The sequence below is a fragment of the Chelon labrosus genome (assembly GCF_963514085.1).
Source record: "Chelon labrosus genome assembly, chromosome: 12".
NCBI lineage: Eukaryota > Metazoa > Chordata > Actinopteri > Mugiliformes > Mugilidae > Chelon > Chelon labrosus.
The window spans coordinates 3,719,678-3,742,850 of NC_140345.1; the positions used below are offsets into that span (position 1 = coordinate 3,719,678).

At 41.8% G+C, this 23,173-nt stretch overlaps 1 protein-coding gene across 1 annotated transcript in view; it reads right to left on the reverse strand.

Moving 5' to 3' along the window:
• The window catches only part of LOC311497223 (neural-cadherin), a 125,636-nt gene extending 102,977 nt beyond the window's left edge, over positions 1 to 22,659 (reverse strand). The window contains exon 1 of the mRNA XM_084557420.1: positions 21,226 to 22,659. Within this exon, the coding sequence (XP_084413546.1) occupies positions 21,226 to 22,189 (964 nt within the window). The 5' untranslated portion in view covers positions 22,190 to 22,659. The remainder of the gene's footprint in view (positions 1 to 21,225) is intronic.
• Positions 22,660 to 23,173: the final 514 nt, after the last annotated feature.

The window sequence follows — 23,173 nt, forward strand, 5'->3', positions numbered from 1 at the left end:
AACACTCGTTTATTTTCCAATTAGTGGAGCAGGAAGTCGTTAGTGTAGCCACAGCGACGCTTCCTGTCCTCTTGATTAGTTCTAAATCTGCATTTTTTTCATGTTTTCTTTTTACATTTCTGCTCCGTTTCTTCTGATCTTTGAGTTTTATGAGGACAAATTGGGAGTTGACTAAGTGTCGCTGTGCCGAGCTGCTGCTGCGACACATTTAACACACACACACGAACACACACTTTAAAGAGTTTGTGTTTTGTGAACTTATGTTAATTACAGAAGGTCAGAGAGGGCACGGTGTGTAGACAATTTTTTTTTTTTCCGTGTCTCTTTGTTCCTTTTAAAGATAACTCTAAGACCAAAATAAAGCAAAAGGAGAAATAATAATTACATATATTCCCTCCTTTCCTGGTTACGTTTTAAAAGATTACTGTACACTTTCCAAAGCCGATGTTAAAGATGCTTTACATACAGTGAACAACACATCACAAAATACACTGCACCTAGTAAGAACATTAATATCACTCAGGCTTAACAATAAAAAAATGTAGTGGCAGAACACGCACATGTAGCTGTCTCGCCAAACTGCCCCCAGAATTCTTATGTGAAAGTGAACATCGTGACCTGAGGGCAGAGCAGTGGAAAGGTCATGGGGGCATTAAAATCAAAGGGAAACTTGGAAACATGAGCGTACTTAATGTATTTCATGGCAAACTGCCAATTAGATTTTGAGATGTCTTGTGTAAGAAACTGACATTTTGTCCTGAGGGTGGAGATGATGAAAGGTCACAGGGTGACCTTCTAGCAAACAGTTATCGTTCACCCTCCTCCAACATACCTAATGATAGAGCTGGAAGAAACTTAAAGGGGAACTCCGGCGCAAAATGAACCTGGGGTTAATAACACATGTGTACCGAGTTCGACCGTTCTCTGGTATTTGTTTTCATGCATTTGTTTTGTTAGTCAAATGTGACCAGTTTTCTTGCAAACCGCTAATTAGCGTATAACGCTAGCCTTCGGGGCACACCTACACATAAAAAGAAATCGCTATTTCTATACCACTAACAAGGCTCACAATATCACCACACTTACACGGTAGCATAACTAGGGTCTCTACATGTAAACCGACGCATTGAGAACTTTGCAAGTATACAGGCAGTTTATTAAAAAAGGAATACAGTACCGTTCGCGTCGGGCTCGCATATCCAGGCGGGCGCCATCTTGGGGAAACTGAACTCTCTTTCCTATGCTCTCAGTGCTTTCTTCCGGCAACAGACAGTTCAGTTTCCCCAAGATTGCAAAGATTACTTGCAAAGTTCTCAATGGTTCGGTTTACATGTAGAGACCCTAGTTATGCTACCGTGTAAGTGTGGTGATATTGTGAGCCTTGTTAGTGGTATAGAAATAGCGATTTCTTTTCATGTGTACGTGTGCCCCGAAGGCTAGCGTTATACGCTAATTAGCGGTTTGCAAGAAAACTGGTCACATTTGACTAACAAAACAAATGCATGAAAACAAATACCAGAGAACGGTCGAACTCGGTACACATGTGTTATTAACCCCAGGTTCATTTTGCGCCGGAGTTCCCCTTTAACAGTCAGAGATCATCTGAGTCCATTTTCTGGGGAGAAGGAGAAATCTCACTATCAGAACTTTTTTTGTATTTTTTTAAATCAATTAATTGAATTAAAGGGACAATAGCACACAATTGTCACCTTTGGAGCTTTTTCTGCATTTAGTACGGTGTGTGGCATGTCTACCAACTCAGAAAAGCTGATAAAAAAACATCCCCACACACCTTCAGACTGCAATCTGCTCGGCTGTAAAGGCTCACAGGCATCTTTACACCGAGTCCCAGCCTCAGAAACAAGAGCAAAGTGGCCTTACTTAGCATACATTGTCCAAACCTTAATTGACAAACTTCTTTGGGGTTGTTCTAGGTTACAAATAGATGGTCTGATAGTCCGGCTTTAGAGTGACATTGATTTCGGATGCAAATGGCATTTCATTGCGTTTAACATTGTAGCTTTTTGTCACATTGTTGAATGACAAATTTTTGGCTGCACTTAATGACTGGTTTGCTCTTTCACATTTCTTTGCATTGTTAGTAGATGACAATATTAACAACATGTGAGACACAATGCAAAGTCTAGAACTTTGCATGTCCAGCAATTCTGCTTGAAGAGCTTAATCCCGCCAGCATGCTCCGTCCATAAACAACAACGGCAGTAGTCACCATCTGAATTTCATGTCAACAGTGATCAAATAAATGTGGTCTAACAGAATGGAGTGGCTGACTCAGCCTCAGTGTGGCCTCCTACTGATGTGTGTTACTATAAAATACTGTACTTGAATGTATTCTCTCTAATCAGTCCTATTTTGTTTTCTTGTCTCCAATTTTAGCCAACGGTTGCTTTTTTCCAGCCTGTTCAGGGAAGGACTGACTGATCTGAGCTGATGTGTGAAAGTGTGTGTCAGAGAGAGATCAGCTGTGTGTGTCACTTGGAACTGTCTTTCCCTTCATCTTCCGTTTGCTTGTGTGTGTGTGCACTACAAGAAGAGGACCAGTTTGAGTTTTTTATTCTGGGACTGAGGACATTTTGGCCATTTTCACTTTAGGGCAGACCTTCACAGGGCTATTTGAGGGTGAAGACCAAGCAGAAGCACAGCTTGAGGCTGAAGCCAGCATGGAAGTACCATCAAGTACAGAGCCACCAAGGCTGCCAGATGCCAGCTTCAAACAATCCCTGACTCCAACTGAGTCCCAATCAAAAAGCAAAATCACCTTCTTTCTAGAAACACTAAATCAGTCATTGCAGACACAATCTGCTGCTGCAGTTTATTACCCCATTAATATGATTTTAAAGCTTACATGTGGATGTGAAGGCTTTTACTGTGTAGTAACAAGTTTGTTTTGTAGATGCATCGTACCAGTAGGTGGCAGGAGTCTGTATTTGTCATACAAAGGGGGAAGCAAACTGTCATACAGACCTAGCCTCTCCTGAATCATGCTGATGAGTTGGTCTAAAGTTTATTAATTCTAGATGATCATGTTCTCAAGAAGATATTAATGTATTTGTGACAAACACAAAGTCATAATTTGTTTAGTACTGTCTCTTCTGTTGTCCCTTCTCATGTACTGATTTGCTAAGCTAATCTCTCTGGCTGATTCAACATGCTGATAAGCAGGCAGGCAGAGGTCCGACTAATAGCAACTGTGTCAGACACTGCAAAAACTGCGGCCACAGGCGGCCTGGCACCAACAAACAGCAGACTGTGTTATTGTCTTAAGATGGCAATGACTGAAAAATCCCACTCTCCTTATTTAGAAGAGTACATTTGAATGGAAAATTTGGGTTTGCATTAAGCATAAGCTGCAGCTCTATAGAACTTTATATAGTGTTTATGGTTAAGGCTCAGGTTTAAGATCAGAATCAGATAGAGTTAAATGAAGACCGGAGTTAAGCATTTTGTTGTGGTGATTGCATTAACGGTAGGTTCAAGGATATGGTCCTCACAAAGATTTACAAACATGTGCGTGCGTGTGCGTGCATTTGTGTATTTGTGTTTGTGTATGTGTGCGTCTGGTGCCTTATCTCTCCCAGTCGCAGGCTGTGGAGCCCTCCAGAACATTCCACCAGCTCTGAACACACCGCCAGCTGGCATAAACACACTCACGCACACACAAGCAGACCTACACAGCAGCCCCACACAACCCTGATTTTGGCCCTCACACATCTGAGGATACATGCACCCGAGGCATCCAGAAAGACAGCAGAAAGGGAGACAGACAGAGCTAGAGAATGGGGGCAGAGAACAAGAGAGAGAGGAGGAGACTTCAGATACAGAGAGGAGAAAGAAGGAGAAGGAGAAGAAGAAAAGGGGTGATTCAGTTTAAAAGTCAAAAAGAAGATGCAGATGCCACAGGGATAAATAGGAGAAGGCAGCAACATATGAAAAAATGGAAAAATAGATTCAGATTCAATACTTTGCTGCCTTTTCCACCCTGTTTTCCACTTAGCTTTTGCATGGGGATTATATCAAGGAAAAAGGAAAGAAGTGAACGAACAGAAAGGAAGACATTGTTTCAAATGATCTCCTTCTAAACAAACACTGTTTGATCAAAGCCACCTTTCACTCCTTTGAGTTGTGACCTGTGACCTCAGCTACTGTGACCTCCAGACACCAGGAGTGTGTGTGTGTGTGTCTGCATTTGTATTACTCATCTTGTGGGGACATAAATCTGTTTACACAGTCAGTCACATTGTCCTCTCCTGTTGGGGACAGAAAGCAAGACCTCATAATATAAATCATTTAGCGAGGCTTGGTTTAAGATCAGAGTAAGGCTTGATTTAGGTGCCCAGGAAATTAATGCAATGCCCTCTGAAGCGATGGAAAGGCGACAGCATGTGTGGCAGGAGGAAGTGGAGGCAACAGTGGGTGGTTGAATCTAAAACAGACTGTGTTTGTTGTTGGGAGGAGAAGAAAGAAGCAACAGGGGTGAAGAAGACGCAGAAGAGGAGGAAGATAGTAAGGAGCAGGGGAGGAAATGAGGAGGAGATGGGAGAAATTAAAGGAATAACAGAAGAAGAGGCAAAGCGTAGTAAAATATAAAGAGGATCGCCACAAGGACAATAGGAAGAGGAATGATGGGGATGAAGATGAGGTGAGGAGCGAGAGAAGGGTAAATAGAAGGAGGGGAAGGAAGGGAAAAGAGAAAGGAGGAGAAAATAAAGACAGCGAGAAGAAAGAGTGTCGGCAGGAGGAGGATTTAAAGAGAAGGAAGTGCCCTGCAGGAGATGTTGGGAGGTGAAGGAGGTCTGGCTCCAGGCTGTATGTTCAGCTTTACTTGATGAAGGCTGTTTTGGGCTCAGTGAGATACCGTGCTGAGTCAGGTGTGTGTTTGTGTGAACCATTTAAACCAGGACACCGTGTTTTTACTTCCATATTTTGGGAACGCGTTTAAAGGCATGCCAGATTTGTTTTAAATTGACTTGGGGTCAACTTTGATCCCAGGATGGGCTTCAAGATGCATGTCATGTTAGTTATTCAGTGCAGTTGTTTCCAATTAGAAAATAATTAGGCTCTGATGCATGCTCACAAACATACTAGTGTTTACAAAGACATGCTCATCAGGTATTATATTAATTATAATGAGCACAATTCGATCACAATGAACCGGAAAATCTATCCTCTCACCATCTGTGGAGATGTGTTCACTTCCAGACTGTGCAGCACATGAACCAGCTCCAGAGCCATAAAGAGAGGAGGTCAACTCAGATGAATAGGCTGCTGGTTTGCTTCTATGGGGACTATCAGGTGTTGGGGACAAACTACAAATGTGGCTCAAAATACTGAATAACTTCTCTTAAGACTGAGCTTTCTGTCTGTCTGGTTTAAGATCAAGATGTCGAGTGTTTTACAGTTAAACTCATCTGAATAGCTACCGTATTAGCTCTCAAAGATGTTTTATTGATGGTTTGATGCTGCTACTTTTATACAAGTAGAATAAATGGCATTGTGGATTTGTATTTGTACTTCCATAGACTTCTCCTAGTCACTATAAGTTCGAGGTCAATGACTTTTACAGACTTCTCTTCTTTAACAGCAGCCTATGAAATCATTTATAACAACAAAGTCCCTATAAACAGTTTGATAATCAGGTTCAAAGACATGTGCATTAAGAAATTGAACCTGTGACCTTTTGTTTTTTCGCTGACGTCTGTCTCACTCTGTCTCTACATAAACCTGTCCCTACGTGCCCACATGGCTGCTGTCCACTTAGCGAGCCGCACCGATCCATCACGTCCCTGCTTCTGTCATCACGTCTTAAACTCCTGACACCTACCATGTTATCCGAGAAGTCACTTCTGTGCAGTGTTTTCTGGGAAATGGAGTCTCCAGCGGGCATGATGACAGAGCCTTGTCACCTTAAAGCCGCCGGAGTGAGATGTTTACTGCAGCTGACATTCGGGAATTCACTGACCTGCTTTACACACATTAACTGGTTAAAGTGTTGATTATGGATCATAATCAACACTTTGGAACACTTTGTTTTTGTGCATTATCTTTTGAACTTTCAATATGAAATTGATGTTAATTCTAACTCACATTCTTTTAGTTTTTTTTTTAAATTTAGTTTTACTATTAGGATTAAACTTAATAAATCTTCTAAGAGGAAAGCAAAAACAGTAAGATGAGACGGTATTTCAGCTGCAGGGCCCCAACATGGCGTCTGTCATCAGCAGTGTTTCTGTTTGAATGTAAGGCGACCCCCGACACATACAGAAACGCACTTAAACGCAGAGACCTCCGTTTCTTCACGTCTCATTAAACAAAGGGAAGTAGTTCAGAGTTTCCAGCAATGCAATGATGACTGAGCCGCCGGCTGTTTGTTTTAGAGTCTGAAACTCATCAACACACCTGCAGCCTGTTCACGCAGGACAAACTTTACCTCCACCGGAGGAAAACTTGACTGGGTGAGGATGATTGCACATTCAATTCAATACTTTATTTATCCTCGGGGGCCCCAATTCAAGGCAGAGAGTCTGCCAAGAAAACGTATGTTGACAAGTCACCTATATAATCCCAGAATACAACTTCAGAAAGGATTTAAGGACACAATAAAGAGGAGGCACAATACTCTATTCCACATGTGGTCAGCAAGGTCCAACACCACACAAAGGTATAGGTGCATTTATTACTATATACATGGCAATCTGACCAGGTCTGGCTTATGCACACTGCCTTCTATATTTTGCATTCCTGATCCGACTTTAGTTTATGTAGGCAGCACAGACGCTGCTAAGCCTTTTTCTTTACAACTGCGTCTGTATTTTTATTAGGTCTTATTCTGTCATCATACACAGTTCCCAAGTATATGTATGTCTGGGCTGTTTCAACACTCACTCTACTCCGATGACTGTCAGACTGTAGACCTAGCTCAACTCAGTCAAGTATGACTCATTTTCTAACCCCGACCACAAACATGTACCCAGGTACATCTGATCTAATGGCAATAGAAGTATTCACTATAACTTTATTATTTATCTCATTCATCATCTAAGCCACGTTTTATTTTCCATGTTTCTTCACTGACAGACTAGACGGTCAATGAGGCATTTCAATAAAAAAAATATATATATATATATTAGTAGTAGAATTAAATAGTCTCAATCTCCCAGGAAATTCATTCAGGTTCCCCGTTCGTAGAATGAAATCCTGCTCATTTCTTTCACACAGAATGTTAAGAAGCAGTTCCTGGATGACATGAAACTTTCCTGGAGGAATTAATGCAGCAGAATGTTAGAAAATACCTGGTTGTTTAAGAATCAAGCCTGCGGGCATAAAAAATGAAAGACATGAGTCAACTACAACACTGTCACTGTAGAATGTAGAGCTCTCTATGATGCCCAACTGAAATAAAGTTAAAGCTGGTGGTTTTATTATAAACTTACTGTGAAAACTTCTACTTCTTCTTCTTCCAACTCTGTCAAAATGCACCTATAAATCACATAGTTTTGCGTGTTTTTCTTTTAGATTTGAAGCTATTTGCATCCTTTCCAAAGAATAAAATATCCATATCCACTTTTCAAAACCACATGATCGAAAAGAAAAATAAAGAAAGATCATACCGGCCCACTCCGTGCATCCTCATCGATAACAAATAGAAAATGCAAATACTTTAAAATGTGAATTCTACTTAAGAATCACATGCTTTCTTTCTTTCAGAATAACCCATGTGAGTCTGTCTGTCTCCATGACCAACTGTTTAACCAACGCTGCCCTGAAGGCTAAAAAAACAAAAAAACAAAACAACTCGAAGACAGCAAAATGGCCGCCACATATCTTCAGTAAAACACTCTCCAGCCTGGAAGCCACTTTGAAATCCTCCTCCTCCTCCTCCTCCTCCTCCTCCTCCTCCTCCTCCTCCTCCTCTTCGTCCTCCTCCTCCAACTCCCCCGAACATCAGACAGAAAAACCAACAAGATCCGGAGGGGAAGAGTAACAGAGAAACATCCTCTCTTCTTCTGTTTTTTAAAATACTTCTTCTTCTTCTCTGTCTCTGTGTCTCCGCTGGATCACAGTGATGCATTTATATTTGACAAGTGGCATCAATAAGTCAGAAGGCATGTAGATAGAAATGTCCTCACACCTTCAGTACATCAGTGTTCAGCAGGGAGTGTGTGTGTGTGTGTGTGTGTGTGTGCATGTGCATAGTTTTGCTGCATTTGTGTCTCAGATATTTCTCTCTGTCTCTCTGTATATTTTATTCATAGTCAATGCTAACCTGTGTGTGTGTGTGTGTGTGTGTGTGTGTGTGTGTGTGTGCGTGTGTGTCTAGATACAAGGGTGAAATCCCACTTATTGTACCACTGTAAAAAATATAGAACTATCAGTCAGTATATGTTCACTAACCTACATTTTAACCCATTCATGTTGTTCCTGAAGTTTGCACAATGTAGTACAGCTTTTGCGTATATTAATTTATAGGGTCAAAAAAATGTAAATCAGAGCACATCCACTTTATTAACACTTTATTATTTATACTCCACATATATTAGGATTACTAAACGTTGGAAGTTAGTTGGATAATCACCCAGATGAACGTTTGTCTTGAGTGACTCTCCCCCACAAAAAAAAAGACACTGCAGAAGCTATAAATTAGAGGGGGAAAAAAGCTTTTCATTTGGAAAAGTTGCAATGCTTTAATTGCAAGTCATTTTATGGTAATTGTTATATCCAAAATCCCACACACAGAACCTGCACAGCAGCTCAAAGCGCAGATACTGCTCTGAACTTACAGGAGGCACGGCTCCTTTGTGGAGTCTGCATGTTCTCCCTGTACTTGCACAGGTTTTTCTCCGTGTGCTCCGGCTTCCTTCTACAGGATATGTGGTAATAGACGATAGATGGATGGACGCACTGTTGTCACAGCTTTCTGATCCATTTTTGTTTGTTTGTCAGTTTGTTGGAGAATGCTAGATTTGGTTTGATTATTTTTTTCAGTCTATAATCTACACAGTAACATGGCTTGCATGTTACTGACACTGAAATAAAGAGTATACATTATTTCACAATTAATAGTCAACTGTGCATCTTACATAACTATAAAACTTATGTGGACTGCTAATGTCCATCTAAGTGAATGGACATTAGCAGAAATTTAGCAGCAGTCTTATTTAATTACTTGGTAGAAATGAATAATGATATGTCAGTAAATCAAAATGGATATTTTTACTACAACTATATATTTTCACATTCTCTAAGTGATATATTGTGTATAGTGAAGCATACATATAAACATGAATTAGATAGAAGGAAAAAATACATTTAGAAAGAAACGGAAACTTTAAAGGGTTGGATCAGACTTGGTCTGAAAGTATTTTGCTATTGCTGTTAGTGAGTATCCGTTCATAAAAGTGATATTTCCAATGAATCTCATTCAGCACTCACTCCTCATCCTCATCAAATGACTGAGACCCGTGTAAAATGCCACAGAGGTAAATGTCAACCATACAGGAAAACCTGTCCACCATAAGAAATAAAACACACAAATCACCGCGCGCACACACACACACAAAACACAACAAACAAAACACAGACAAAAGAACATGGTCACTGCACACACACAGATAAAACACCAACACATACACAGGTCAGCTAGGTGTTAGCAGACATTGGTGGCTGGTCTGGTTAGCGCGGTGACACACACACGCACCCAACGTGGCGGACCCTCGGGGTGTGTGAGAGCGAGCGGCGGCCGTCCTGTCAGAGCTGATTTGAGGCCGCAGTGTCGCGAACACAAACCTGCTTCATATTGGATTACCAGCCCTGCTCTGAAGAGGTGTGTGCATGTTTTTCTGCTGTATGTGTGTGTGTGTAAATGTGCGTGAGGGGTTGGACATCTACACTTTTGTCGCCGTCCCTGGAGTGCCATGCGACTCCCAAATAAAGTTTAGCAGTCTATTGTTACTGCGGTGTGCGTGTGTTGGGGTGCTCAGGTTGATTGTCATATTATATCTACCTCTGAGACCGTGTTTTCACTTGCTGGAGTTTCACTTGTCAGGCCAGTAGGTCATGCATGTATGTGTGTGTTTTGTGCTTCTATCTCTATGAGGACCACTTTGATGTTTATACTGAGGACGTTTTAGAGGGAGCGTTTAGTTAAAGTGGGGCAGTTTGGTATTTGTTAAAGGTGAATTCATTAAAATACCGAATGGTTTAAAATCTTGTTGTCTTGATATTGGCTTTTGACTTTCCCCATGACCAACCTTAAAGCTTACCCCTTATAGCTACTCCCTCGGAGGTAGATATAAGCTGGTATATTTAATGTAGGCACAGAGTGACTTTTGACATTTTTAATCAAATATTCAGACATTTTCATAACAGCCTTTTGGTTCTTCAAATCGGTTGTGTTCTTTCGCAGTTTGCTGATCAGTTATGCTTATCAACTACTAGTGAAATTCCAAAGATAAAGACACTCAGCATTATGGAAAATAACTGGAAGATACTGGTGTTATTGTCAAGGACCCCAGGCCAGGTTACAACACACTAGTCACAAACTGACCTTGAAGATCAACTTTGAAGAAAAGGGATTGCCATGATGCCTGCACCTCAGCTCAGATAATCTAGTCTCCTATAAATGACATTAATACATTACTAAATTGTTTTCCAATTAAGCCTGTATAGTTCAGAGATTTTTTTTTTCTTTTAATAAATGAAGCATGTGATTTAGAAAATATATTTGAGTTGTCAGAAGGTTGTTGGGGTGGATGGTGTACAAATACATGTTTTTCTATTATTACAGAAACCCAACAGACGCGCTTCTCAGTGTGAGTGCATGTGCTTATTTTACATTAACTTACAGCATGTGCCTGTATAAATATGTGTCCATGTGTTGAAGAAGGCATATGGGTCAGGTACCCGGGGACCGCTGTGGGACAGCTGGCAGCGTGTGTGCGTGCATGAGTGTGTGTGTGTGTGTGTGTGTGTGTGCGTGTGGCAGATGGACTGGTCAGACTGGGACATCAGAGGGTGTGCGGACACTGAAGAAGAGGGCTTCTGCTGTGAGCACCATGACGGATGTAATGATACCATAGCTCCCTGAAATCAAAGGTTCAGGTGCAGTTAACATATTTCATTTACCGATCTTCTTGCTGGCATTTATGAATAAAAAGACAAACGTATATATATGTTTAATTGAGAACCAAAACTCATGTGTGTCAACCTGGGGTCCAAATCACTGGTTTAAACAGAGAAGTCTCGATTCAGACAGTGTAAACCATTTTAAAATACCAATGCTACAATAAGATAATCCTTTAATTTATCCCACAGAGGGCATACATTGGTAAGGAATAGCATTCATCTCTAGGAGCTTATATTTGCTTAATAACAATGTTGTTTAGGGTTTTAATAAATGAAAAGCATCCAAGCTCTTTTTTCTCCTAGTCTTAATTTGCACCTGCTTCCATGAAATAAGAGTCATTTGTAGGTAACCTGGTTTTAGACATTAAAATCCCATTAATTTATAAACATTAAAGCACCTCTACAACTTGCACCAGTATGAAACTTTCCAGTCATAAGTCCAGCTGTGTCACAGACAACCTGATTCTTCAAGTCAAGTCAAAGGTACAAGCTTGTGTGAAGGAAGTCCCTTCATACAAGCTCCCAATCCAGATTTCAATCTTAATTATATTATATATATTCTACTTCTATTCTACTTCTATTCTACCATTATTCTTTAATATTATTAATTCAGGTGTATTGATTGGGAGGTTTAGCTGGATGCAGTTTCCTGTTCCATCTCCATGTAAACAGACATCTGCCAAATGTCTAAATTACACATGCAATAAATCTTCTTAATTGTGTAAATCCGTAAGTTTGTTTGCTAAACGTTTCAGTCATGAGTATAATAAAGAGTAGAGAAACTGGCCAGACATTAAACGTAAAGTGTGCAGGAGAACTGGGTGATGGGAGTGGTGGGGATTGGGGGGGGTGGATGACAGGAAGTTCACTGCAAATCTTGCTTAGACCCGCAGAAAAATATAGCTTTTACTGCTGGAAACGAAGCTGCTTCCTGAAAATGTTGAATGTCCCCAATATCTTCTCTCCCACGGCTTAGTAAGGGGTGATAAGCAGCAAGTAAGATTTGTGTGTGTGTTCCCGCGCAGACGAAACCATAATGAAAGCCCTTCTTCTTCTTAAAGCGCTCTCGCTGAACTGCTGCTGTCGGGCAGCATCCTCTGGATGGACTGTTTGCTCGTGTTTACGATAGGAGTTTGTTCCAGTCTTCTCTCAAGAGGATGGCTATTCAGTTTGAGAGTATAACTTCTTGATTTGGTTTAGAAGTTGTCATGCTTTCTTTTGTTTTATATATGTATCATATTGTTACTTCTGCAGATGCACTGATGCACTTATATACGTGCTAAATAGCTTTGTTAGGAATTAGGGGAACTGAGAAATGAACACCTGTCTCTCTTCAGAAATGGACAGACATAAAAACATGAGTTGACTTTCTATCCATAAGTTGATAGAAAGTCAACTTTAGGTTCCTAAAGATCCAGAGAAAGTTTTCTGTTGCCCAGGGAAATGATGGTGGTGGTAGGGAGGACGTATTTTGGAGGACAGGGATCACCATTTCTCTCCTGACTCTTGCCCCTGATCCCCCTGAAGAGACAAGTTCAGAGCTGATAAGCAGCAGAGCGAAGAGTTTTAATCGGCACCGCGACCTTGGCTCGAAGCGAAGGAGCCGAGAGCGCCGCTTCATCTCTCTGCCTATCCTTTCACCCGACAGAGGAACCATCTCCCCTGGGGTCTGCCGCGAGGGGTGAGAGGAATGAGAGCCCAAGGGAGAAGAGGCGGACAAAGAGAGAGGAAGGAGTGTCATGGTGAAGATTGATGGACAGGCCCGGGCTCTGGAGACGTTGCGGTTTTTAACACGATTCTCCACGCTGCAGGGATCAGTAAAGGTCATAAACTTCTACTGGATAAAACTGGCACATCACTGCTCAGGATACGGTTCATCTTTATTCTCAAAAGTTTCTCTTGGTACTTTTGCACTGAGTGTCCTCTGTCATCCTCAGTCACTTATAAAGGCTAGAGATGAGATTCTCTGGTCTTGCCTTTGGTCTATCAAACGTACATCTACTTTCTGTGCAAAGTCAGCTTTGGTAAAAATATTTACCAACCAGCTGAACTGGGTACAGAACAGATCAGACCAGTCAAACAAACTGATGAGCTGAGGCACAATATGGCTCACTGGCAGTAGAAAATGACCCAACCCCCATGATGATTTACAGCTGACGCCACTAAACTTGGCAACTTCGGTCCGTAAAGCATTTCCTTGTCTCTTAGTGGCAGGACAAGCACAAGAAAATTCTCCCTCCTTCTGCTTCCTAGACACCATCTCCTCAAACGTCTTCTCTCTTTTGTTCATTGCACAGATTCCATTAAAAGTGTTCAATGTTTATTATCTTCTTCTCTGACATTAGCTACTCAGTTTCACTCACCGTTGTTTGAAACAGACAGAGAAACTCAACACAGCAGAGCGTTTTAGCTGCGTAATCACAAACGATGACAACACATCAACGTACAAGTGCGTTCATAGCCATAGTCCGCTACAGCGTATGCCATGCATAGATCCACTGAGGGAGTATCAAATAAGGGTTAATCTGAGGTTTGGATTGGTGGTTCAGAGTCTGATTTAGGACACTATACCCACATATATCATACATATATTATACTGCCGACTTTAAATGAGTTGGCTGAGATGACTGAAAAGAAGAAGACTATCTTACACAATAGCGTGTTCACACTCATCATTGTCCACAGTTCACAAATCACAATAGTGCCTAGAGCACCTCTTAGCTAAAGCTAGTGCAGCTTTAGCTAAGAGGTGCTCTAGTATTTTCATATGTTGATTCACTTCAGCTTATATGTGGAGGCTCAGCTGTTATAAAGACACTATTGTGATTTGTGAACTGTGGACAATGCTGCGACAATCTCAAGATGAGCAGACACATTTTTATTAACCTCTACATTGTCTTAACTTTGACCACTTAACGTTTCAGTCAGCCTTTCTGCAGCAGGCACCTGTGACACCGCTGCTCGTACTCTACGGATTACCTCATTAGCCACAAACTAGAGCTAAAGCCAACATTGTGCTCCATGCAAATTGCAATTGCTGGGTGCCTCACCAACCAGCAACAAACCAGCAACCTCTACACCTTCTCTGTTTCGGATAAGTATGATCCATGTTCAGCTATTTCTTTCAGTCATCTGGGGACTGGCCAGCTCTGTGGAGGTGAAGGAGGAAGCTACTGCTGTTTCCAGCAACATACTACTGAAGGTAAATGTTAAATAAAGCTTTTTACAGTTTGACTGATCTCCAATTGGCAGCAGTCATGTGGAAAATCTCATCACTGAACTGCTAAAAATGGCAGAAAGTAGAGCAAAACATGTGAGACGCCAGAAAGCCAACTGGTCATTGATCATTTAGACAGCGTGATCTCAAACATCCTATTGGCATATAGCCTGACTCATGACCCCCATCCATCCATCCATCCATCCATCCATCCATCCATTAATCCCTCAGCTGGAAGAGAACAGCAGCAGCCGTGCAATGGGAGACAATTAGTGAGGACATGTCAACACACACAAACAAACAAACACAATGATGTGTAACCACCCTGAGGGCAACTGTGCGTGTGAGTTTGCATTGGCAGAGTGGGTTAACATGCAGAAAGCAGATGTGCAACATCTCACACATACATGTTAACAACAAATCCACGCAGCTGATGTCATTTGTATGCTTTTGTGCTTTCCCTCGGACGTGTGCGTGTGTAAGTTGATTGGACGAAATAAACAGTGCTGTTCAGTTACTGGAGGAGAAGCAAAGTCTGAGTGATGATTATTCTTCCCTATCCCTCCATCCCACAGTCACTTTGTATTATCAGAGCGTGTTGGTGCAGGACAGCGAGAAGAACAGCTCGACTAAACCAGACAGAAAAGACTCCTGTTCACTTCTGTTATATAATCCATGTTCACACACTGGAGCGCCGGCTGAGCAAGTCCTGTCATTATTACTAAGTGTTAAAGTCTTAGATTTTTTAAGGCGAAACATCTGACGACATGTGCTTAAAAATATCCAGCTTCCATACCAACCCTATTTAGCCAGACTAGGTCACATTGCACACCAACATCAGAAAAAGCTTTCACATTATTTTCACAGTAAGATGACTGACGCACTTCGCTAAAGAAAGAAGCACACAAGCATCACACCAGGTATTAAACAAATATATATTCATGCAACTGGTGCAACAGTTCATACAGATAAATCTACGTTTTATTTAGTTTTGCAGTTAAAGAAGGGGTTGTCAATGAATATTTTCGTCATATGGAGTACATGCCTTGCTTGATGTACAAAAAAGAAAAGGTTAATTCCTCTGCCAGACTCACTGTGCATCTGCACCACAGACTTTCAAAGCACTGACCTATGAGGTTATATAATGAGGGTCGGAGGTGGAGAGGTTAAAGGTCAGAAACAGAGCTGCGGAATGGAAACAGGGAGGCCAGAGGACAACTGGAACGCAGAGAGAGTTGGAAAAAGCGTGTGGTCTTTGGCACGCCGTCATGCACACGCGTGCTCACCCACATAAAATCTCCTGTGATACCCTGAGCGGAGCAAAGCGGTGATCAAGCCTGCAGCCTGTGTGTGTCCTCAGCTAACTCAGATTAAGGCTTCTCAAGATCTGAAGCTTGGCTCTGTGTGTGTGTTTGAGAGACAGCATAAGTTTGCATATGTATTTAATCTTGAAGTAAGTCTTACAGGGTGTATGAAATCCTTTGTCAACAGAGGAAACGAGAACTGTGTGTATGGGGAGGTATTGCAGGTTGCCTAATATGAGACATGGCACATCACTATTTAGACCACGTCTACTAAACCCCTGATTATTTTCATTATTGATTCATCTACAGTTAATTTTCAGCATGTTTTGCTTCTAAAATATCATGCCTGTTTACATGTGTGTATCTTATAATGAAGATAATAATGAAGCATCATAATGTGTGCATGAAAGAGCAAACTCTGTAATAATGATAAGTATTGCAAAAGAAGCACTCGCTTTGTACTGAAATAACTGTTTAAAATGTAAATTAAGAATCAAAAAAGGTAAGTCCATACTGTATGCATGTGGTGTATCATGTGTACCGTGCTGTTGTATCGGGAGTGTCTAGATGACCTTGTCCTACTTGACGATTGGTGAGCACACTGCCTGAGGCTACAGCTGATTGGCCGTCAATAAGCTATTAGGACAACAGGCAGAAAGGGAAACAATGGGGGGAGAGGGAGACTGATGGAAAGATTTAAAAGGGGGAATGGGGATGGAGAGAAAGGAAAAGAAAAGAAACAAAAGTATGACAGAGTTCCTTTAGCTTCCCCAAGAGGATGCAGTTTTTATTACAATCCCAATATCCTGATGATGATGATGATGATGATGTGTTATGCTTATGGCGCTAAAACAAATTAAAGCAGGTTCTATTGTGGAAAGCATAAATGTTCTCTTATTGAAGTCATTTAACAGCTGATTATACACAGATGTAAAAACAGGGATATGATTTTAACAGGAGCTGTTACATGATACTTCCACTCCACTGCACATCATAAACGAATATTCTACTCATTACTTTAATGCATTCATTTTATTTTTGTTTCAGTAAATACGTAACAGGAATTTTATTGAAAATGAAGGGAACCGGCTGTCAGACAAGGCACAACGTGTAACAACTTTGGAGTTGTGGTAGGCATCTTTCCTTTTTGAAGAAGCTAGGTTGAGAGTTTCCTTAGAGTTTCTGTGTACATTACGCTAAGCTAGATAAGCTAAGCTATGCTAAACAGATCTTTCATCTCACTCATCACTCCTCTGGGGAGAATTTCCAAAATATTTACACTGATGTAGCTAGAAAGATAGGTCCACTCTCTAGCTAACAAATGCTAGCTCACACAAAACACATGAAGTTACCAGAGTTTTCAATCTGGTGTCTGTGGTGACATTCCTGTGCTGGCACACCGTTACTAATGCAATTACTAACGGAGGTAAAAGGGAAAGCCTAAAGGAACCAGGAGTATAGCAGAGGGTTGGGAAAGAAAGTTATGAATGTAACCAAGGTTCTGTGAATTTATTTATAGGTTGTGGAAGTCAAAAGATTCAGATGCTGCAGGTAAAAAAAGAAAGTCAGAATTCGGAAGGAGGTTCACAGTCAGTCAGTTATGTTCTCCCCTGTAGCTTTAGAATACAGTCAGGTGTTTGAAATAAAATATGTACATAAGGAGTGCACTAGAACTGACCTTTGTATGATATGTTGGCACAATAAATAAATCACAGTAAAGATGAGATTAGTTTAACTTACCCATCCACTTAACATTGCCAAATATTTTTTTCCTTCTTTATCATTAATTCTACAACTCCCTAAATTTCAGCAACATTACATGGTCTCTTACCCCCCACGATGTTGTAAGTCACTTTCTGTGTTTATACAATTTGTAGGTAAAGTATACTGACTTGATAATTAATGCTAGCACAGTTTAGCCCAAATGTTGACTGAATGTTTTATGGTCAAATGTACAAAGCTTCAGTATTAATGTAATTCAAAACTACTAAATGTGATGGTACATTATTTATGTGTGTGTTGCTGCTTAGTTGCCTTTTAAAAAGGTTATTCTGGGGAGCTTCAGTGTGTGGTCACAATAATTTATCCTGCAGCACTTTAGGCACACATACATAGATACATACTCTCACACACACACGCACGCAAACACGAAGAAATACCAACAAATAAACATGCATGTCGAGACTACTGTGATGTATGTGTGAATGTATATGACACTGACAAACACACAATCACTGTGAAGCTCAGCAGCCTCGAGGACACACAGTCCCATAGTGGTGTCTCAAAACCACACACTTGCACACAAACATGTGGCGCTGTGGCAGGTTGCTTCAGGCCTCGGGCTAAATCCAGAAATAAAGACAATAGAATAAACAGGAGGGAAAAAAACTGTGTGTGTGTTTGTCACCTCAGGGCTGCCAAGCACAGACAAACTGTAGGAAAGCCTGACAGACCAGGACCACGTTTGTGTAATATCGTGTATCTATGTGTGTGTTTGTGTATTCCATACAAACACACTATAGCTAAAACAATTAATAACAGTTAACAACAGTCGAGCTGCAGTTTAATGAGGGAACAGGCCCATCGGTGTGCAGGCAGCTGCATTAATTGCAGCCAACAGGAACGATTTTCTCATTTAAATATGCAAATAAACACATTTATTACAGTTAATGAGACAGTTACAAAATAAAAGCTCTGTGCTCTGTGAAGTTTGTCTGAGTCACAGGGACCAGTTTCAATTAGTTTTTCATAGATCTGTTTACAATGAGTTTTATCCTTTGCCTTGTTTGTCCAGGTTTTTGATAGCACTGTGTTGTAACTGAATCCTGCGTCCAAATTTGCTCATTGAATCTAAATCCGCTGAAATCCCATAGTGCAGTTGCTCCGCAGTGTCTCTGCAGTGAATATCTGTACGATGAGGGTAAACGTGCAGTTTCTACAGGGTGCATGGACGGAATTTAAATTCGGAGTGCATGAAATCTAGTATTTGTATTAATAGTAGCCAAAGTGAGAGATACGTGGTCAAAATAAGATGCTAATCATGATTCCTCTGGAGGAAGTTAGTGCACCGGAATACCGTGACCTCCACACATAAACAAGAGGACAATGTGTGTGTGTTTCCTGTACATTTATTAAAAGTCAAGGATAAAACAGAGTGCGTAGAGCCGCTGCCATCTGCAGTGATGGACGGCGTGCCAACGAGAGAGATCTGCTTGTGTGCGTTTGTGTAGATGATGTAGAAATGACTGTGTGTACTGTGAGGGTAGTCTATTATGCACAAGAGGAGAGGAGTGCATGAGAATGTGTGTGGCTGGTTAAAAAAATTAATATTGGGTAAATTTTGTTTTTTAGGTTTTAATCTTGATGGAGATGGATAAACAGAGAAGGACTCTGCTGATAACGTTACCTGTTGAGTGAGAACCATTGCAGACCTCAGACAGTTTACAGCAGGCAGAGAGCATCTGCTGGGCCAACTGACCAATCAGAGGCCAATTTGTTTCCTCCATTAGACGACGGCTGCTGCTCAGACCTCGTTCTCACGGCTCAAAATCAGAACCACGGTCGACGAAAGGCAGGCCGCCTCAATCAGCCGGCCAGTTTACAGCATGCTCAGTGCCGTGTCGTCTAAATCACCCAGTCCTTCTCTGCAGCTAAAACCAGAGCCAACCTGAGCTTTGCAGTCTGCTTTAACACAAACAATGCTTCCTGTCCGAGGCTCTGGCTCTGTATCGGCGCGTGTGTTCAGACCTGGGAGACTTCCAGGTGGGCAAACAAAAGTAATTTCTACAAATAAACACCCGAGATGCAGTGTGGATCGACTGATTAGCCAGATCTTACCAGAACACTGAGGTGCCACCACCATCGTCCAGATGTGAAGAGTTTAGGCTCTTGGTTAAACATTTACTTTGGGGGGGAGGTTGTTGCAACGGCATCTGGATGTCGTTTCATCCTGTCAAACACATGTGAGGTGCAGGACACTGGTAACACGTTGACCAGCAGACCTGGTTGAATACTGTTTTCAAATATACAGAATGTTAGAGTTTGTTTAAGTGCACTAACAGCATAAGAGGGGGTGAAGTTTAATTGGTTTTGGGTGGCTCGATTTTGATTTCCATCCAAATATCAACCCAAGTACTGTACACTCCTCTTTTTCATTTAGTGGTGTATAACACTTTTCTTCATTATCTTATTTTGGTAAGAACATATTCAAACATTTGAATTTTCCATTGATAGTAAATAAGAATTTATGGATTTTTATAAATGAATTTGGTGTTTTACCACATTTCAACCTAAATCTTTTTACAGCTTTTCTAATTGCAAAACTCATTGTGGAGTTACCATGACATAGTTGATTCACCTTATGTTATATGCAATTATGTAGTAGTGGGAAGGAAATGTGAGCACCTCATGGGCGCCTTTTGCCCTGAAGTTAAGAAGGATACTCGTAAACATTTTCTTTCAAGCTTGGCATAGTTGAAACTTTTCTAAAACTGCAACAATGAACGACAAGAGTGAGCAGCTGTGCTTTTTGGAGATGTGATGCACTGTAAATCAGAATCCAAAGCCATCAGTTTTCCCGATAATTATATTTAGTCATAACATCAACCTGGCCTTCACCACGGAGGTGGCAAATCAAAAACGTTCTTCAGAAGGCTGATTTTGTCATTTAGTCTGAGTGACCTTTATCAATTCAAGAGTGAAACAGCAGTGTTAAAGGAGTCAAGTCAGCAGAGAAAAACACATTTTGAAAAATGCTTCACTATTTTCAGCTTCAGGCCTTTCAGAGAAGCACCCGAGTAAAAGACGCGCGTGTGTGTTAACTGTATTTTGAAAGTAAAATCTGTTGGTGTAATGTGTGTTTACTCTGCCTCACCTCCCACACTAAACACTGTCAATTCTGCTTGTCCTTTAACAACCTGCTGGCAACACACACCGTCTGTCTGTCTGTCGCTCTCACAAACACACACACACACACACACTTGGCAGTGTTGTGTAGAATGTTGTAAGGAATGAATGAAAGAGTGAAAAGTAGCCAACGGTTGAGGTCGATTCAAACTCTTCTGGAAAAAAGCCAACAAACGCACACACACACACACACACAGCTCAATGAATGAACATCACTCTGTCCTTACAGGGAATATCTGCAATAAACCGTAGAGGGAAGTCATTGCTGTAGCTGTTAGATAATCCCAAGGCATAACACAAAGGGTCATAACACCGTTTCTAGGCATTGTTGTGTCTTTAATGATCTAATAATTAATTTCTGACCTTTGACACCGGCAATAAAAAACTGTCAACATTTTCTAACAATAGCCTGTCTGAAGAACATCAGCAATAAAAATCTGTTTTGAGTACCAAATTGATTATTTCTGTTTTGCCTTAAGCGCAACAAGTTAAAGGACACAATCACCAAACCAGAGGCAGGTAAACCATCCAAGTGAATCAATTAAAAGAACCAACATTTTTCAAGTTTCATCTGTAAATGCACTACAACCTGTCACATCCTTCAAATAAACGCAGTTTCTCTGCATATAACGCACGAAAAAAAAAAGGCTTTCTTACCTCGGAGGTTCTGGATCTTCACCATCACCTCGGCGGGTTCTCTCAAACTGCGTGCCAAGTACAAACGCCCTGAGTCCCGCTCAATCTGGACCGGCGAGTCGGCCTCGGATATGACCTCGAACCACCGCTGATCGAATCTCTGGTCCGGTAACGTGAACACCAAGTCCCCGACTCTGACATGGTCCGGGACGGTCACTGTGTAGGTCAGCTCCTCGGACAGAGCGCGTGGCCTCCGCCGCGCTCTCCGGTGGACGTGGACGTGCAGGAACACCGGCTCACCTATCAGCGCTACATCTCCGCCGTCCTTCGCGTAAAGGCGCAGAGTCACCTGGCTGACCCCCAAGAGGGACCCGACTAGCCTCACCTGCCCGGTTTGTGGAACCACGTGGAACAGGTAAGACTCCGGTGACGCGTAAAAGGTGACTCGTCCATTCCTCTCAGCATCACCGTCCTTTGCGTCAAAGCTTGCCAGTTCGGTCCCCAGCGGCGTTAACTCGTCTAATTCAACTGTCTTGTTCCCGCTCGTAAACCGGGGTATGTTGTCGTTCCTGTCTGACACCTCAACTTGAACCACGACTGGTCTCCTCAAACACAGTGGCGACAGCTCCACCATCAACTCGTACATAGCTATAAACTCCCGGTCCAGAATTTTGGTGGAGACCAGGCGCAGGTGCCCCCGGTAATCCCGGTGTCTACGGTGAAAAACGAGCCTAAAATCCGATGCGTAATCCCCCTTCAAGCTTGCATTTTGGTTCGCACCAGGGCAGTCTGCGCCACCGACCAGGATCACCACCCCATCCACTGCCGTCCCAGCCTGCGAGTTCTCAGCTATTTGGCCGAAGAAGCGCGCTGGATGCCCGGGCTGCGCGAACAGGCATACCGGTGAAGTATGCAGCAGCAGCAGCGGGAGCAGGTGGAAGAGGAGGCTGTGCAGGCGAACCGGTCCGGTTACAGCTTTGGTCATGTTTCCATCAAACCAGTTTCACTTGCAGAGGACAGCAAAGCGTCAGTTAGAGCCACAAGACTGGTCTGTTTCTTATAGTGGTCCAATTAAAAATTGATTTACGCGTAAAAATAAGACTTCTTTCCAAGAGAGGACAAAGTTCACTGAATCAGAGCTAAAATCATTAACGTTTATTAAACAATTCCCATACAATATAAAGTTCCAATTCCGTGTTGACGAGTGAATAAGAGCACAAACTTCATCCAAAGCGCGAAAGAAAGATATGCGCTCCAGTTAATTAATATTTCACTCAAAACTGACTTTTACGCACGTATGAAATATTACGTCTTTATGCTGCTCCTGATGAAAACAGCACAAACAACAGATGTTGTAGTAAAAAGTAGTATTCAGATCATATATGTCTCCACTCCGTTTGAATATTCTCCCTCACAGATGATGCTGCTGAGGCACCAAGTTGCTCCAGAGTGTCCGGAGAGTCTCCACCGGAGGATGGCTCAGACTAACAGGCATTGAGACATCCATGTGGCTCAGTTGGCACCGCCCACCGCCCCGGAGGAGAGAAACCAATCACGATGCAGGAGATGGGCTGAGTGGCAGGCCAAATGACCCGCCCACTGACTGACTGAACAGCGCATGGAAAGAGAGAGGGGTTTGTGTGTAACGTTAAACCTTTTCCCATCACGGCCCTGGACAAATCTCTATTGTGTACTCACTTACACAGGTATGAGGTCAGGCAGTGCACTCCACATCACATAAATGCAGTATTGTTTTTCTACGGATCATAAACCCACAGGTTGAGATGCTAAACATGGCTTTCAAAATAAAACATGATGAATAAACAGGATGACAGTTTTATATCATGTAGCTTTAATTAGGAGAAATTAAATATACTATAATTCATTTCACATTTAGAATTTCCAATGAAATGGGGGAAAACAGAGAAAACCAATATGAAGCTCCTGTCTTTATGGGAGAATGAATACA